This window comes from Schistocerca cancellata, chromosome 5 (genome assembly GCF_023864275.1).
Source record: "Schistocerca cancellata isolate TAMUIC-IGC-003103 chromosome 5, iqSchCanc2.1, whole genome shotgun sequence".
Classification (NCBI taxonomy): domain Eukaryota; kingdom Metazoa; phylum Arthropoda; class Insecta; order Orthoptera; family Acrididae; genus Schistocerca; species Schistocerca cancellata.
The window spans coordinates 412,860,964-412,880,533 of NC_064630.1; the positions used below are offsets into that span (position 1 = coordinate 412,860,964).

The 19,570-nt window shown below is 46.9% G+C and overlaps 1 protein-coding gene across 1 annotated transcript in view; it reads left to right on the plus strand.

Annotated features, from left to right (window-relative positions):
• The window catches only part of LOC126188570 (photoreceptor-specific nuclear receptor-like), a 252,210-nt gene that overhangs the window by 86,886 nt on the left and 145,754 nt on the right, over window positions 1-19,570 (plus strand). The window contains exon 4 of the mRNA XM_049930172.1: window positions 13,362-13,779. Coding sequence (XP_049786129.1) covers window positions 13,362-13,779 — 418 coding nt within the window. The remainder of the gene's footprint in view (window positions 1-13,361; window positions 13,780-19,570) is intronic.

Below are 19,570 nucleotides of genomic sequence, written 5' to 3' on the forward strand. Positions count from 1 at the left end.
CACGGTCTACATTCACAGCGTCCGGTCCGGCACACACATATTCAGTCAGTCAGGAAATTTTGAAACAACACACACCCAGATGCTGAGTGAAATATTCGTTCTGGAAGCAATCTCATGACCTGCAGCCTAGTGACTAGAAAGTAGCTAAACCTTTTCGCCGTTTTTCAGGAGACCAGGAAGGTTTGAAGGAGAAGTTCTGCGAGGTGTAGAGAGTGGAGGAGAGAGATAAGCTCAAATAAAGCTGAGAGTGCGGGTCCCGAATCTCTTTTATTAACTGTTGAAGTTCTGTTGTTTAATTTCTTTAACTTACACGTGGAACCAGTTCAAACAATATACCAGCATAGCACAAAGGAAACGTTCTGCAAGAAATATTTGCTTATTGTAAATAATTTCAAGAATTTGTTGGTAATGATAATGCTTTGCGTCAACATTAGCGCACCGTTGAAGTTCACTGCATTTCAGCACAATAAAAGACCTGAAAAAATTGTGCGGTTGGTAAAAGGATTGACCACGAAAAGCGAGGCTCCGGGTTCGAGTACCAGTCCGACACATAATTTTAATCAGTCAGGGAGTTTTCAGAGTTGAATTTACTCTCTCTTTGTTCTCCGCTACATAGTCACTGCTTGCTTACTTCAGATCTGTCTCATCGTTTTTCTTTTGTGTGTTTTTCCCACTTTACTGATACGTTCAGAATTCTTTTGGTATCTGAAATTGCAATTATGGGTCAATAAAAATGACAGCAAATTGATGTTTTAATATTTGTGGGGTTTAGTCAATGATCGGGTAAGATGACGAAGTAATGAAACAGTTTGAGCGTAAGTTATTTCAAATGGTTCAAATGGCTCTGAGCACTATGGGACTCAACTTCTGAGGTCATTAGTCCCCTAGAACTTAGAACTAGTTAAACCTAACTAACCTAAGGACATCACAAACATCCATGCCCGAGGCAGGATTCGAACCTGCGACCGTAGCGGTCTTGCGGTTCCAGACTGCAGCGCCTTTAACCGCACGGCCACTTCGGCCGGCGAGCGTAAGTTACTGGTAATTGCCTTCCCTTCCAATACCTTAGCAGACATTACCGAACATAACTTGACGAAGTTAAAAATATTACCTCATGAATATCCTGTTAAGAAAGTAAAGCTATTCACTCAACAAACGTGATCGCTCTCAAAGTGACAAAAAACGTACATACTATGGGCTTCAAAACACACGTTTACATATGGTGATCGCTGCAAGTGGTGTGTTGAAACTTTTGGGTTTGACACATTTGTCTTACTACCAGCGGTCTCTAATGGTTCCAAGCAAAACCCCTCCATTTAGTTTCATCTTACCTGCTTTATCTTAAGCAACACTACTACTGAAATGGAACCTAGACGGTTGCTGGCCGTAGATCCAAGGATGGAGGAGAGGAGGGGAGGAGGGGGGGGGGAGTGGCTCAGAGCTCGTGCCCTCCACTCCAATATTTTAAACTGCAGCGGTTGTTTGTATAATAATTTATTACGTCCCGATCGCTTAAATACATATTCAATATTGCCATTAACGATTTCGGCAGGTAGCTGCCATCTTCAGATGTGATAAAATCCACTACAAAACTTCGTGCAGATATATGACAGATATATATAAAACAGTTAGGAACGTCGAACATCATGAAGTCAACTATAAAATTTCAATGACTGTACTTCATTTCATCACACTGTAGAAATGAGTAAGAAGTGATTATATTTTTACGTAGATGAATATCCATATTTTACAAGTAACTTTCGGAGAATAAGGAAGCGTAAAAACTGAGAGTCTCGAAAACGACAATAAATCGTAGATCTTGCACTCTAGGTTCAACAGGGATGCCTTTCTATTTCTTGTACGAGGGTCCACTCACGTGGATGGGCTTGTGGTCCGACCGACCCGTCCACAACTGGCAGTGTCCGCTGCCGACAACAGAACATATCCGACACGGTTCGTGAATCCATAGGTACAATCGGCAAACCACAGGATGATGACTAAGGGAGGACAGAAAGGGAAAGACCCTCCACTAAAATTAAAATACATCCCCTACAGCAAGCAAAGCGAATAAAACAATCAGCATTTCCCTCATTTACACATTCGTTTTGCATTAGTTCGTAGAATAGTGTTTCTAGTTGTGGTGCTTAATGAAATACTGATGATTAGAGGGCATACTTCGATTTTATATTGTATAAATTATGACGTTATCAAAGTCGTGACCGTTTTCTGCTATTATAATTTATCAAATTTTCTCACGTATCATTTTAAACGCTATATTGTTTTGAACTGCAAATTTCTTGGTCGTTGCGCAAAAGTAATTTAATTGACGGATGCTAACAAGTTATTATTTTTACATTAAAATATTTTGCATATTTTATAGTAATTAAGAAATTTATAATTATTATTCAAAAACATTTTATATAATTCATTTTTATTATTATTAAAATCGCACACATCTAACGCCGTAAAAGTGGATGTAAGGCATATTTGGGTCTGCGGAGGAGGAAGTGGATCCACCTGGTTGTTTATTCGCCTGTTAGTCGCTGACCACAACTATGTGTCTATTTTATCATTAATGTCATGCTGGTATTCTATAAGTATTGTAGTTGTCTGCGACCCTCACTTTGATTTGTGATTCAGTCAGGCAGTTAGCGCCGTGTTGCTTTTGTGTCCCACGCTCCTGACACTTGTGTTTTTATTGACAAACAACTCGTAGTGCTACCGAGTTGCTTTTAGACTCTTCATTACTTCCATCGGTGTTTGAATCCCAAACAAACCTTCCACATGCCTATGAATCGCATCTGCCGTTTATGTTCCACTTCTACATGGTTTCACAAAAGTATCGACAAGCTTTAGGGACAGGTTTTTTACACCAAATCAAGAAAGAAACTGTCCAGTAAATATGGACTCTGAAATGCATACCTTAAGAGCTATGAGCACTGGATCAGTAGAAGAGATGTGTTTCGCACCAGCGGAAATGAACAAGTTCTCAAAGCTCTTAAGGTATGCGTTTCAGAGCCCATGTTCACTGGACAGTTTCTTTCTTGATTTGGTGCGTATTACCCCGTCCCAAAATATCGAAAGCAAAGTCCTTGCTGTAGAAGAAATATGTTACATAGAATCGAAAATGAAGCATTTTTGAGCCCATGTTTACTAGACTTTTTTCTTGTTTTGGTGTAAAAAACCTGTCCCTAAAGCTTGTCGGTGTTTTTTGGGAGACCCTGTATATCTAGATGTACGTACGTTCTCTGCAAACCAAAATAGCATGTAAAAGTAAGATACCACATGTTGGGGCTCCCTGCCGTTCAAATCGCATATGGCGTGTAGGAAGAATTATTGCTTAAATACCTCTGTGTGTTCTGTAATTAGTCTAATATTGTGTGTAGGGCCCTTTCGAGAGCGATACGTAGTGGGACGAAGAATATCTCTACAGTCTTCAATTACTACTGTTTCTAGAAATTTTGTAAGTAAACTTTCGCTAGATAATTTGTGTCTACCTTCCAGAATCTACAAATACAGGTTCTCAACAATTCTATGATACTGTCCCATGAGTAAAATAAAGGTGGGACCATTCAAAACAGCGGAGGCCACGTAACTATTGTACGAATAATTACGTGCATCTGTGTATATATTTCGTAACATCTGACGCCATCTTTGTATTGTAAACGTCGCTACCGCTATCTTCGTGTTTATTTCGTAACATCTTTCATCATCTTCGTTTTGAATGCGACGTCAGTGTGCGGGGAAGCAAGCACCTTAGCTGGCCAGCAATCGTTGTGAGTTAGAGAAAGAGTGTTTCCCCTACTTTTCCACCGAACCCTTAGTTCAGGCCTAGTGGGCAACCTGGTTATTCGTGCGGTTGACAAAGGGTTATGCCATTCCGTAACATGAAATTTTGATATTGTTATAACAATGTAATTTCTTAGTAGAAGGATGTAAAGTATGTTGAAGTAAGGGGCCCAGAGTTTGAACATTACCAGATAAAGTTTCCCCAAAACTTGATGTTTTACATAATTATACATCCGGCTTGATTTAAAGATTTTGATTTTGATAATACGTTGTTAGGACATGTTCTATAAAGTTTTTGCCAATAATTTTGCAGCTTTTAAAAGATCTGTAAAGTTCTGACTAGAAGTAAGAAAAAGGTGACAGATAAGCCACTACTTAGGAATAAGCTAGAATGTAGAGGGTACAGTAGCATATTCTGTTTAGTCAATGGTTCCGAAGTATCTAGTTTCAAAAAGATTGTTTTCTTTAAAAAGGGTACAGCAACGACTGAACGGACAGTTCATGAGGCAAAGATCGCTTAAAGTTCGCCGGCCAGAGTGGCCGAGCGGTTCCAGGCGCTACAGTCTGGAACCGCGCGACCGCTACGGTCGTAGGTTCGAATCCTGCCTCGGGCATGGATGTGTGTGATGTCCTTAGGTTAGTTAGGTTTAAGTAGTTCTAAGTTCTAGGGGACTGATGACCACAGCAGTTAAGTCCCATGGTGCTCAGAGCCATTTGAACTTATAGAGTTCCATTTAAAAATAGTACCAATTATACTTATTAAGATACAGAAATGAAACGGAAATGAAATGTTCTTTAAACATAGATATACGATAGGAAAAATTAGAGAAGCCAAAGAAAACGCAATTGCGAAAATTATCAGTGATTTAGTGTGCCGAGAGGGCGCTTTTAGAGCACTCGGGCAGGTGCGCTGGGAGTTTACAAGTCCCGTTTCGCACCGAGGCTGCCTCGAGGATTCATTCCCTCACTGGCTTTTGCTGCCGTCGTTCAGCAAGTTGCACCGAGCTTCGCGATGCACTGCGCGATGCACGATTGCACTAGCAGCAATCGTTAACGGGGGGCTTGGACGGATGTGCACGGAAACCTTCTGAGAGATCGTGAGAAACTTTATTACAGCTGTCAGGAATGGAGCTTCCGTGTGAGCTGCAAGTAGTTGAACTTCTCATCCGTTTCGGTCTGGTATGTTTCTTGCACCGTCCGCGTTCTAAATCCGCATGGTGACAGGAGTATTCAAACTTTCCAATTTTAGGCGAGTTAAAATGTCTTTTGAAATACGCGAACAATTTGTTCCAGAAAAAGAGTTTACCAATAATGGAGCTTTTAGGAGATTTAGATTCTGAACTATGTCGAGGGCTGAGGAGATTATTTACATTTTTGTGATCTGTGAATAAGATGTGGGTGTTAAATAATAGATTTCTGCATACACATAAATCCTACAAGCAATGAACTTTAAACTTGTCGTCATTACTTCGTATCTCTCTTGAAGCAGGAATTTATTATTCACCCACAGCGAGCTGAAATGTGGATAAGCGGACTGCAAACTGCCACTAACACGCTTAGGACTAATTGCAGGTTGTTCATTTACATAATTTACAGGACACCATGACGTGGATCAACTTCCGTTGTAGGAACTCGACGAAGTATAAACAAATAAAAAGTAAAAATAAATAGCGACCTCCCCGCAACCGCCACCCACTTTGCTGTTTCGAAACCAAGGTGTCACCTCGCTTTCCAGAGACGTCACCTGCGTTACATGGGCCTTGGATGCTTTTTTTTCGTACACCGACGACCGCCTCGCCAGGAGCCTGCTCCGGCGTGTTCCAGGGCAGGCGCCACCTGAGCCGCGCCGCTTGTCGGATTAGGCGGGGCGGCGCCGCGTCGCTGCTCTCGCGCCGGAGCCGAGCCGAGCGGGAAGGAGCAATTTGCGAAATTTCATTAGCATATCTATTACCGGCTAACGCCCCCGGCCGCCCAGAGGGGAAAGAGCGAGCCGCGAGCGCTGCCCCCCACCCCACCCCACTCGCCGCGCTTCCGGCTTGATTAAATGCTGGCCCGACAGAGTGCGCGGGGGAGCGCGGAACCCCATTGGGGATAATTAATTTTCGATTGCCCTCCAATCTTGGCACATGCACCGCAAATAAAGCGGAGCGCGCTGCGTTAGGGCGGCAAGTGCCGTGCTCTACTGCACGCACGCCTTGCCACTGCACTTGGGCAGCGACATGCAGCGTTATTCGCCACCAATGCACAGCGCGTCGACTTGCTGGTTAGCCATATTCTCCTCACGAGCTGAAGCACCGTTCCGAAGAAGAAGGAAGGGGGGAACATTAAGCTTAATGTCCCGTCGGCCACTAGGTCATTACAGATGGAGCACAAGCTCGGTCGGATTGGGGATGGATGGAACAGAAAATCGGTCTTGTTCTTTCATAGGAACCACGTCGGCATTCGCCTTGAAATGCAATTTAGGAAAATCAGGGCTAACCTAAACCTAGATGGCCAGACGACGATCTGGACCGTAGCCCTCCCAAATACTGTGCCACCTTGCTCTGTGATTCAGAAGTGAAATAACATCATCACAGTGTGTTGGTTCAAATGGCTCTGAGCACTATGCGACTTAACTTCTGAGGTCATCAGTCGCCTAGAACTTAGAACTAATTAAACCTAACTAACCTAAGGACATCACACACATCCATGCCCGAGGCAGGATTCGAACCTGCGACCATAGCTGTCACGCGGTTCCAGACTGAAGCGCCTAGAACCGCACGGCCACACCGGCCGGCTCACAGTGTGTAATCTTCTGCAAAATGTATAGATAAATATGGCTATGACCAAGTCGAAATCCCTGTAACAGATTCAGTTCTCCCTTTCCTTCTCTCTCTCTCTCTCTCTCTCTCTCTCGGCCAGTCTCCCCCCTCCCACACACAGACAGACACACACACACACACACACACACACACACACACACACAGACACACACATACATACCGCACACAAGGAGAGAGGGAGAGGTAAAGTAAATGTGTTCCTAAACTATAACATCGGGAAGAGAGAATGGGGCGCGAGTGTTTCCTATAACCAAAATGATAGACAATGTTCATGCTAACGTATGACGCACAAAGCATTGTTACAGAGTTACATCCTACAGCGTTACAGGACGAAGGGTGACGACACCACATTACATGCTCACAAAGGTAAAGTTGCCTGTATTTTATTAGGAGAACCCTGAAGTGTTCTTTAGTCGCTTTTTCCTTCATCGCTCACGGTGGCACATTACCCTCGAGAAATTTACGTGTCGTATCTTACTTAGTGGGTCCAGTGTATGTGACTTAGGTAAGCGCTTGTCTATAGTTTCAATTCAATTCAGTGCATTGCCATAAATTTTGGACTTGTTATCCATAAAATTTAAACAGGTCGTACATATTCAGTAACCACGATAACATCCAGTACTTTATGTTATATATACACACACCCTGTCAAACAGCATGAAGCACCCATACGACATGGTCTCATGTTCATCTAACTTCACAGAAGTATACAGCATCGGCGGATATTGTTGTAATCCTCGGTGACAGTAGAGCGGCCACCAGAGTGCCTTAGTCTCGTTACCGTTTAGTGTTGTTATCAGGCCTGGTGAGGTATATAATGGGCGTGAACATCGTCAAATGTTGGCTGATCATGGTGAAGAACATAGAGATGCCGTGTAGCCGTTGAACATAGCTTTAACTACACTTGACAGATTTTGAAACGGGCCTTATTGTGGATCTACATTTAGTCGGCTGGTCGAGTCGAGCAATAACCACATCTGTGGGACAATCGTATGTAACAGGCAGTGGCCCGATGTTGAACTCCATGGGAACGCGAAGGCAGGCACAGTCACCATCGAAATTCGGGTCGACCACGCCCGACACCCTTAAGGGAGGATCGCACCAGGCAGCAAGCACATCTTAACCAGTACACAACATCGCCTGCCATCCGAGATCAAGTAATGGACTCCCTGCAACACTCTGTATCATCCCGCACCGTTGGTCGGAGATAGGCAGCAGCTGGACCCGGGAATTACCATCCAACGCGTAGAATGCCGTTAACACCAGGTCACAATCGGCTGTGTTTGTAGTGGCGCCGTGACTGGGAAACTTGGACTACTAATGAACTGTGTCGAAGTGTGTTCAGTGATGAATCGCAGTTCTGCACTATCCCAGATGACCACCGTCGGAGTGTATGGCGGCGATCTGGGGAGTGGTCCCAGTCTTCGAGTAGTATTCTGTAGGCGTTATTTTGTGATGATACTCCTGTCGTCACGGTCTCGGGAGCCATCGGGTATGTCTTCAGGTCATGGCTGGTACTGACTAAGGCAACTATGACGGCACAACGGTACGTCATGGACATCCTCCGTCCTCATGTGTTTCTTCGCGTACAAAAGTATCACGGTACCATTTTTCAATGCTTGTCCACACATGGCACGTGTCGCTATTAGCTGTCTGCGAGATGCTCAGGTACTCCCGCGCTCATGAATCACCGAACAGAACGTGATTGCATTGATCAACAGTCCATGCCTCCTGATCACCGCACCACTTCAAATGTAGCCATATGAGTTGTGGTGTTAACGGCAGCCTACGCGGGGACTGTAATTCCTTAGTCCGGCTGCTGGTAGTGTGCGGTATGACATAGAATGTTGAGGGAGTTCATTACTTGCCGTCGGATGGTAAGAGAAGACGTGAAAGAGTTACAATATGCCTGCTGCACAAAACAGCGATACTCCCTTGTGGCGGTCGGATGTAGTCGGGGAGAACTTTAATGACAGGTACACCTGTCCTCACGTTCTTATGCATTCCAACATCGGACGAGTGGCACATCCGAATCCCCCAAAAATATGGATATTACACAATTCGACGAGCCGGTCAAATGGAGATCCTCAATGAGGCCCCCTTTCAGAAACAGTCATTTGCTGACAACGTTGTCTCCCAATAGTACACTCCTGGAAATTGAAATAAGAACACCGTGAATTCATTGTCCCAGGAAGGGGAAACTTTATTGACACATTCCTGGGGTCAGATACATCACATGATCACACTGACAGAACCACAGGCACATAGACACAGGCAACAGAGCATGCACAATGTCGGCACTAGTACAGTGTATATCCACCTTTCGCAGCAATGCAGGCTGCTATTCTCCCATGGAGACGATCGTAGAGATGCTGGATGTAGTCCTATGGAACGGCTTGCCATGCCATTTCCACCTGGCGCCTCAGTTGGACCAGCGTTCGTGCTGGACGTGCAGACCGCGTGAGACGACGCTTCATCCAGTCCCAAACATGCTCAATGGGGGACAGATCCGGAGATCTTGCTGGCCAGGGTAGTTGACTTACACCTTCTAGAGCACGTTGGGTGGCACGGGATACATGCGGACGTGCATTGTCCTGTTGGAACAGCAAGTTCCCTTGCCGGTCTAGGAATGGTAGAACGATGGGTTCGATGACGGTTTGGATGTACCGTGCACTATTCAGTGTCCCCTCGACGATCACCAGTGGTGTACGGCCAGTGTAGGAGATCGCTCCCCACACCATGATGCCGGGTGTTGGCCCTGTGTGCCTCAGTCGTATGCAGTCCTGATTGTGGCGTTCACCTGCACGGCGCCAAACACGCATACGACCATCATTGGCACCAAGGCAGAAGCGACTCTCATCGCTGAAGACGACACGTCTCCATTCGTCCCTCCATTCACGCCTGTCGCGACACCACTGGAGGCGGGCTGCACGATGTTGGGGCGTGAGCGGAAGACGGCCTAACGGTGTGCGGGACCGTAGCCCAGCTTCATGGTGACGGTTGCGAATGGTCCTCGCCGATACCCCAGGAGCAACAGTGTCCCTAATTTGCTGGGAAGTGGCGGTGCGGTCCCCTACGGCACTGCGTAGGATCCTACGGTCTTGGCGTGCATCCGTGCGTCGCTGCGGTCCGGTCCCAGGTCGACGGGCACGTGCACCTTCCGCCGACCACTGGCGACAACATCGATGTACTGTGGAGACCTCACGCCCCACGTGTTGAGCAATTCGGCGGTACGTCCACCCGGCCTCCCGCATGCCCACTATACGCCCTCGCTCAAAGTCCGTCAACTGCACATACGGTTCACGTCCACGCTGTCGCGGCATGCTACCAGTGTTAAAGACTGCGATGGAGCTCCATATGCCACGGCAAACTGGCTGACACTGCGCTGTGCCGTGCGTGTGATCATTGCTTGTACAGCCCTCTCGCAGTGTCCGGAGCAAGTATGGTGGGTCTGACACACCGGTGTCAATGTGTTCTTTTTTCCATTTCCAGGAGTGTATGTGTTAACTCCGTGACCTTCACAGCGATCACTCAATTTCTGACGCTGTTCACACCCTTTATACTGTATATCCTACCAGGTATGGTAACGACACTAAACACGAACAACACTAATGGACTCTGGTTGCCTTTCTATCTGTCACAGGGAATTGCAATTCTTATCACATACAAATCCGCGGATGCTGTGTACGTGTACGAAGTTGCTTTGACAGCCGGCTATGTCGTCTGGGTGCTTCACTCACAACTGTACCTACATGTAGACCTACTGCTACCGCAGTATTCGTATAGCCCCACTGGTGTGTGTGCACCTCGGCAGTCTTCACGCATATGCAAGCCCAAGTGAGTGACCATTTTTTTTGGTATAGTTTGTCTCAAGTAGAAAACCACAATATGAGGTAACAAGAGAGAATATACAGATGATTATAGTACTTCAGCGAAACACGTCTGGATAAAAAGAAAAAAATTGTGTTTGCTCAAGGCGGAACCTATTCAATAACAAAATTTATTTGCATGCAAACACGGACACAGTAGTGAGCTCAATCTCATGATGAATATTATTGTTATCATTATTATTATTATTATTATTATTATTATTATTATTATATTGCTCAGGTACCATACAAGTTGTAATGTTTACTCACAGAAGAAGTCTGATTAGGAGTGGGAGAGAGCCTGAAGGCCCTTATGTTACCAGATGAAATAAACGAATAAATAAGTAAATCATAGTCTACTTCCCTCGAACAGAAGCTAAGAGGTCCTCCCGCTTAACATCCTCATCCAAAGGACGCATCATCGTTGTACAGGGACACACACTTTCTTTCCATGAGATACGTCAGAGAGGTTCGAGATTTAAACAAGGGCACTGACGCAAGTTCTGGTGACCCGAAACTGTACGCTAGCAACTGTACCACACTGTCGGTCACGAGATGGTTATGAAAGTTCATTCACTACCAGCATTCGAAGCGGCCACCTCCTTGTGAGCGGCATTGCAGAAGCGCAGTGTCCCACGTGGGCAACAGTCCATTTGTGGCTTCACCTTAGTATAGAGACCTGCAGATCGACAAAATGACGCCTGGATCTAGACGAACACCCGAACAAGCGTTATGGATACACTATTTCACGTCGTTGATGTCTTAACTGGAGTTTTCACGTCTATCGACAATTATCGATACAGTTCAATTAGGTCTGGAAACCAGGCAGGTCAATGTAATGGACCTCAACGTTTCATCTACAGTCTACTGACGTTATCACCTGTAAAGTCGGTATACGTATAACTTGAAAAGCACTGTGGTCCAATCACGCCTGATCCACCTGGTGCAGCTTAATGCCGAGGACCCATTTTCCAATAGTTCAGACAGTCTTTGTCACAAAGTGGTCAAGTAAGCTCGTCCATGCAGTCGCTGGGATAGATCTGGTAACAAAGGATAAGAACACACCAAACACTGAGTCAAAATCTGGGTTTATGATTAGTGACAAACATACAATGTTGACTAACACCTACCCGTGTGTGAGTGTTATATATGTTTATGATACCATTCGGTCCAAATATAGCCTCTTCTTACGTCTTTTGGAGGTGGAATCTTACCACGTCATAGAAAACGCGTATGCTGCGTCTACCGAGAGGAACATTCCTGATGCTGTAGCCAAACGTATTTCGTCCAGCTAAACATAAAATCTGTTGCACTGGAAATGTAGATACATTATTGTGAGAGACTTCATAGCGCAACAGGCCCACGTAGCTTACAGCCGACAATATCACATTCAGACGTGATGTTCAGAATGATTCGATAATGGCAAGCAGGTGTCTGTCAGAACATACGCATTTATCAAGGTCATTTTTTTAAGGTATCGCTATATAAAAGAGCTCTGATACGATTTAGTGTGAGATAGAATAAATCAACAATAGTATTATGCCATACTTATTGATGAAAAGCTCCTCTGTCAAAGATATACATTGTTGAAATTTCGGGTGAATATCATACAGTCCTGACGATTACAGTACGTTACTTAACTGGAGATATTCGTGAACATTCTTCTTCAACAAATTTTCTGTGCTCTTTCAAACAGAGTCTACAATATCTTATCTCCAAAACTATTTTCAACGTTCTGCATTTTGTCGACTTCCAAAACATTAAACAGTATGAACTGATTTGCTGTGACAGGAGCTTTATAGAGAAACTAATCCCAACAATATCCTTCAAGGTTTCTAGAGAACCTCGGAAATCATTGGCTCGAGATGATTATTCCTCCTAGATAAAGTTGTAGCTTCTACAGTGCAGGGCTACACGGCTTTTTAGTCCCACTGGGGGTCGAACCGCACAATAACCACGGGTTCGGTGTGGGGCGGCGGTGGGGTGGGTGGACTTCTTGTACTGCTGCGACCTGTTGTGGGGTTGTGAACCACTGAGGGCGACGGCAGGACGAAGCCTCTCCGTCATTTCTAGGTCCCTGGTTCGATACACAATACACAATCTCAACCACTGCGCCTCTGCCTGCGTAGATGAGGCCTCTGTCGCGATGGCCGTCGACTCAGAGGTAGTCCGTTTGAATCCTGGTGAACGAAATTCTCAACACCAGTATTTAGCCGGCAAGGGCAGAAGAGTTGGTGACGTAAGGTTCTTTTGCGTCAGTATCTCTCAACACTGTGTCATGGACTAAGGGCACTGTTGATACCGAGGTGAAGAGGTTATACTTTGCAGCCGCTTGTAGGGTGTCACCTCTCTTCTCTCTCATCGTCACACAATATAACCACACACATTGCGAGTAAAGGGACCACTGCGCACGGGGGAAGAAAACCGTTTTCGCCGGCCGCAGTGGCCGTGCGATTCTAGGCGCTTCAGTCCGGAACCGCGAGACTGCTACGGTTGCAGTTTCGAATCCTGCCTCGGGCATGGATGTGTTTTATGTCCTTAGGTTAGTTAGGTTTAAGTAGTTCTAAGTTCTAGGGGACTGATGACCTCAGATGCTAAGTCCCATAGTGCTCAGAGTCATTTGAACCAATTGAAAACCCGTTTTCGATTATGCTTCTGACCCTAGTCCGGCGAGGACAACCTACTGTAGTACGCGAGTCTTTCTTTCCTTACCAATACGCCGTCAAACTCCTTGTTGGTGTCTTGTTACTACGCGGAGAAGACTGGAAGTAGGGCCAGGATCACAGAGAGTGGTCATTCCACGCCCGAATGCCACGCATTGAGCTTTGCCCTTCGGTACCGGCGCTGCTGCATGAGCGCGTGTCGTGTGTTTGGTGCGCAGACGGAGGGCGGTCGCCGAGCCCCGCAGGCGCGGCCGCGGCCTCGGCCTCCGTGTCGGCGCAGGTGGCCGCCCACGCCGCCGCCGCCCACGCCGCCCACGCCGCCCACGCGGCCGCGGTGCACGCGGCGCACGCAGCCGGCGTCTACTCGCCGCCGCCGCTCGCGCTGTGCCTGGCGCCGCCCGCCTCCGCGGGGGCCGACCAGCCTCCGGGGCCGCCCGCGCCGCCCCCGCAGCAGCAGCCACCGCCGGGCCCGCCGCCCAGCTACCTGCTGGGGCCCTGCAAGCCGGGCAAGGCGGCGCTCGGCCTCACCTGCGTCGTGTGCGGCGACACCAGCTCGGGCAAGCACTACGGCATCCTCGCCTGCAACGGCTGCAGCGGATTCTTTAAGCGCTCCGTTCGCCGGAAGCTCATCTACAGGTACGTGCCTCGTCTGTCACATCGTTCACAGCTCCACAGGCTCTTCGTCGGTGATGCTCCTGCCACTATCTTCAATGGCATCACCCAGTCTGTATAATATTTCTCTGTTTTCCAATGGTTTCAAATCCCGCTAGTTCTGTCTATAAATCGGCGCTTCGGGAATGGCTCGTATAACACAAACATGTAAAACATTTGTATAAAACGCCCAAACTACTTAGGGGAATGCAGCCGGGTGACGCCTTGGACAATAGCTGGTATTTCGGCATGTGCACACTATGTGATTTTTAGGGTAAGAATGCAATCACAAAACTCTCTGCACGTAAATTTAAAATCTCAGTATGCACTTGGGTTCTTCTGTCTGATTTGTTATGATTAACTCAGGTTAGGTTTGGTGTTGAATTAACGAACCTATTTCGATATGTCTTCACTTCTACTTACCTTTTATTCAGTGATCAGTAATGTGTATAGAAATGGAGTTGCGATGGGGAACATTTTGCATTTTGTTATCTATTGTTGGCAATCTGCCAGTGTAACAGTGTTGATGGCATTGAAACTTGCATGTTTTTCCTGATATATACACGAGGCTTAAGTTTTTAGGCTCATGAAAGTGAGAATCTTTTTAGAACATCTGAATACAGTCCAGTCACTTCACAGTGGAGGTAGAAAAGCATGACTGCCTTCTCTTGGCTAGTCAAGAGGAAGGTCGACCGTACGCTGGGCCGCGCCCTTTATAGAAAGTCTACTCACACCGATTTATACCTTCAAGCTTATAGTAGATACAGTCCGACTTTAGGACCGATTTGCTGAGCATAAGAATCACAGACGCACACAATAACTGAGCGAATCTGCTATTGCATCGGTCTTTCTATGGGGCAGAACACGGAGATTCCGGCATGCTTTTCAAGTTTTTGGGACAGTCTTACTAAGGACGCAACTGAAATTAAATTAGCAAATGACTATATGATTAAAGGAGGAGACTTTTGCTTAAATTCTCCTTGGAATCGTGCCCTCAGAATTAATGCTACCACATGCGCTGGTAATTAATATTCACTATCAATATCGTCTGACGTTGGTCATCTTTTTTTGTGGTGGCACCAATGTTTACCGTGTTCGGGACCACGCACACACATGTGTGTGTGTGTGTGTGTGTGTGTGTGTGTGTGTGTGTGTGTGTGTGTGCGTGTGTTTCTTTGTTTTAATCCCTAAAGCGTCCTGTCATGGTCAGTTTCGACCGTTTATGCGAAGCTACAGGAGATTCATGGCCTAGATTTTGGAGGTGAAATAAGAATAAAGTTTCCAGAATGAGATTTTCACTCTGCACCGGAGTGTGCGCTGATATGAAACTTCCTGGCAGATTAAATCTGTGTGCCGGACCGAGACTCGAACTCGGGACCTTTGCCTTTCGCGGGCAAGTGATCTACCATCTGAGCTACCCAAGCACGACTCACGCCCCGTCCTAGCAGCTTTACTACTGCCAGTACCTAGTCTCCTACCTTCCAAACTTTACAGAAGCTTTCCTGCGAACGCTGTGGTTTGACCCCACGAAGAAGGTGGAGAACAAGACCATCGCTGTACTCAAGGACGCGGATCCATCAGAGGGGGACGCCAAGAAATTGTCACCTCAAGGACCTGTACCACCAAAACTTTATGGACTCCCTAAGGTCAACAAACAGGGGGTACCTATGCAGCCGATTGTCAGCAACATTAAGGCACCTACTTACTTGCTGGCAAAATATCTGTCTGAATTACTTAACCCGCTATGTAGGTAAATGCCCTCACCATATCCGTAATTCCGTGGATTTCGTGAAGCGTCTCGACAACTTCAGACTGAAAGACACTGATATCCTAGTGAGCTTCGACGTGGTTTCACTATTCACCAGGGTGCCTCTACGAGAGTCAGTCGAGCTTATTGGGCAGAAATTTGTTATGATTAACTCAGGTTAGGTTTGGTGTTGAATTAACGAACCTATTTCGATATGTCTTCACTTCTACTTACCTTTTATTCAGTGATCAGTAATGTGTATAGAAATGGAGTTGCGATGGGGAACATTTTGCATTTTGTTATCTATTGTTGGCAATCTGCCAGTGTAACAGTGTTGATGGCATTGAAACTTGCATGTTTTTCCTGATATATACACGAGGCTTAAGTTTTTAGGCTCATGAAAGTGAGAATCTTTTTAGAACATCTGAATACAGTCCAGTCACTTCACAGTGGAGGTAGAAAAGCATGACTGCCTTCTCTTGGCTAGTCAAGAGGAAGGTCGACCGTACGCTGGGCCGCGCCCTTTATAGAAAGTCTACTCACACCGATTTATACCTTCAAGCTTATAGTAGATACAGTCCGACTTTAGGACCGATTTGCTGAGCATAAGAATCACAGACGCACACAATAACTGAGCGAATCTGCTATTGCATCGGTCTTTCTATGGGGCAGAACACGGAGATTCCGTGTTTATGCATGTCTTGACCTCAACGTATTTTCTGTTTAATGGGGAATACAATGAGCAAACGGATGTAGTCGCAATGGGCAGCCCACTCTCGCCTGTGGTCGCGAATTTGTACATGGAGTACTTCGAGGAGGAAATCTTGGCGTCATCCAATTGGAAACCTACTTGTTTCTTCCGTTATGTCGATGACACGTTCGTCATTTGGCCCCATGGTAGGGACAAGCTCCTGGATTTCCCTACACACCTAAACTCCATACATCCAAACATCAAATTCATTATGGAGACCGAAGCAGAAGGAAGATTACCATTCCTGGACGTCATGGTCAAGAAAAGAGCTGATGGTACCCTGAGCCACGGTGTGTACAGGAAGAAAACGCACACTGACCTGTACCTGCATGCAGACAGCTGCCACCACCCTTCTCAGAGGAATGGAGTACTAAAAACACTAGTACACAGGGCGCGCATCATCTCAGACGCAGAGAATCTGCCCCAGGAACTGGAACATCTCAAAATCGTGTTCCGAAAAAACGGGTACTCGGAATGGCAGATTAGACGCGCTCTCTGTGCCACCACCACAGCACAACCTGTGGAGACGGATGAAGTCACGGAAGAAGAGGTAGCCACTGCCTTTATTCCGTACAATGGCGCACTATCGGGGAAAATAGGCCGTCTGTTAAAGAAACACCGAATTAAAACCGTCTTTTGCCCGCCCAATAAAACACGGGCATTACTGGGAAGTGTGAAAGATGACCTCGATTTGAGGAAGGCCGGCATATACCAAATTCCCTGTGAGTGTGGAAAGACTTATATCAGACAAAGAGTACGCACCATCGAAGATCGTTGACGAGAACATCAAAGGCACACTCGACTGAAATATCCAAATAAGTCGGGGGTAGCAGAGCACTGTTTGGCCGAGAAACACGAGATGGATTTTGAGCGTACCAAGATCCTGGCTCAGACCTCTAAATATTGAGACAGCGTTATAAGGGAGGCTATCGAAATTCGCACCAGGGAAGATCTTATCAACCGAGATTGCGCTACAATCTCAGCAAGGCTTGGGACCCGGCATTGAATGTAATTAAGAAGACTCTCAGCAAGAAGTACGAACTGGCGACCAGGGCGGACGTAGCAAGCACATCGACGCTACGACAGATTCCGACGCCCACGTCTTCGCGACCGCCGGCGCGCGAGCGCGGACGGCGAAGAGAGCGGCCCGCGGGGGGAGGGGATTTAAATCGGTCGCCCGCCCTCAGGAGCTCAGTTCGTCAGCGCACCAGACGATGGCGACATGTCTGATCACCGAAATACTGTGCCCGTTGGACACTATGAACCGGTCGTCGATTCCCGCTCACGCCGCGGTGAGGTACGCATAGCTGACTGTCGCTGTTGCTACTAGAGATGGCTGGACGCGGAAGGGGACGCAGAGCTGCTGCCTTGGCGGAGTTGCTGCTCACGATAGCAGGGACTTCCGACAAGAAGAAGAGGAAGACTGCAGCGCAGTGCTTTCGCTGCCAAAAGCTTGGCCACGTCGCCAAGCACTGCAGCGGAGCAGTTGCGTGCCTGAAGTGTGCGCAAGCACACGACACACGTGACTGCAAGAAGCAGAAGGACGCCCCCTGCACCTGCGCCAACTGCGGTGGCGCACACGCGGCCAACGCCCGTTCCTGCGCCTACAGAAGAAATTGGCGCGGACCGGAGAAGAAGACGCAGAAGCGAGTGACCACCACACACGAAGAGGTGGTCACTTGCACAGAAGACGTCGTTACCAGGCGCCTTAACGACGCCGTACAAGAAGCCATGTCCGCCTTCAAATCCGCCATGGCGGAAGAGAGGGCGGCCATGCTGGCAGAACTGGGCGAGGCTCGGCGTCAGATTGCTGTGCTGACGCAGGAGCTTCGCTCAGTTAAAGAAGTCTCCGCCACAACAGAGGACACCGCCACCCAGACGACTCCTCCGCGTGAGAAGGAGTTCGCGACGGTGGCCACGCAGACAGACGAGCCTGCCGAAGGGAAGGCGACACAGCACAAGGAGGACACCGAAGCAGCAGCGCAAGAAGAGGAGTGGGAAGAAGTCCCATTCCTGCCGCTTCCAGACATGTACAGCGCAAGCGCTGTGACGAAGAAGATCGCTGACTCGCTTCGCGATGGTACATACCCCCACCACGACAACCCTTATCCTTTCGTTCCACCTAACCTTTCTAAACCTTCATCCCCACACCAACCAGTTGAGTATCCAGAAGGCCTTGTTGGTCTTTCTAGGGAGGATTACGATCTGATCAATTCCTTCCCTATCTTCACAGAGTGGCAAATGCGCTACGTCATCTTCGCTCTGGTCCACGGAGAGTATGAGAAAGCAGGATACACTATATCCACTATCCCAACCGAGGGAGACCCCTCAGCACCAAGTAAGAAGAAGAAGAAAAATCGTCATATCGACAAAGTCAAGAAATAGGAAATCGGCACTCCTTGCCAGAATAGATCCAACCAACAGTACAGACAGAAGACTCTACAAGATTCCCAGGGGAGTAAAGGCCAACAGGCCACAAACTTCCACACGAACCTCCTCACAGTGAGGAAGTCACAAAAGGAGCAGCAGGCACACTATGAACCGGCAGTATACCCGTGGACTATTCGAGCAACAAATAGCCGGGAGAAACTGAAGAATCACATCACGTACCTTTACGGGGAGGAGATGTATCGCAGCATGAAGAAACTCGACAAGCTGCGCCACCGAAGATGCCGTTTGCTGAGTGCTCTTGCATTCCTGAAGAGATGTCGTAAAGAAAGAATATAATAAACAAGGGTGTCCACGTTAGCCTGAACATACGTTGATTTTTTTGTCGGCCATTAAACAAGTACAGACTCGCAATCATCACCTACTGCAATTTCTCAACCATAATAGGGCCAAACTGTGGTTTTAGTTTTAAAAGGTAATTAACACATAGAACAAAGGTGATCAAGGAAAATAATGGACTCACAAAACTCATAGTTCGCGATATAGCCCCATGTGCTTGTTGTGAGGCGACCAGAAAAAGTCTTTAGTAATTACGTGTTCTTATCGCAAGAAAACGCAATTTTACATTCTCCTATTAAAGGATAGGTAGGCTGAAGGCCATTCGTAACACATGTAATGACTAGTGAAGGTTCTAGATAGCAAGTTCACAGGTCGCTGCGCTGCTTGGGACAGCTCTCCTGCACCACTGCGACCGGAAGAGTGAATGGCTGCTTGTTATCGTATATAAACCCATTTTTAATAATAAAGTCAGAGCTAATGATTATACCATTAACTACTGAATTAGAGATAATTCTTGTTTTAAGAAGTGTGTCCCCCTGCTGCCACATCAA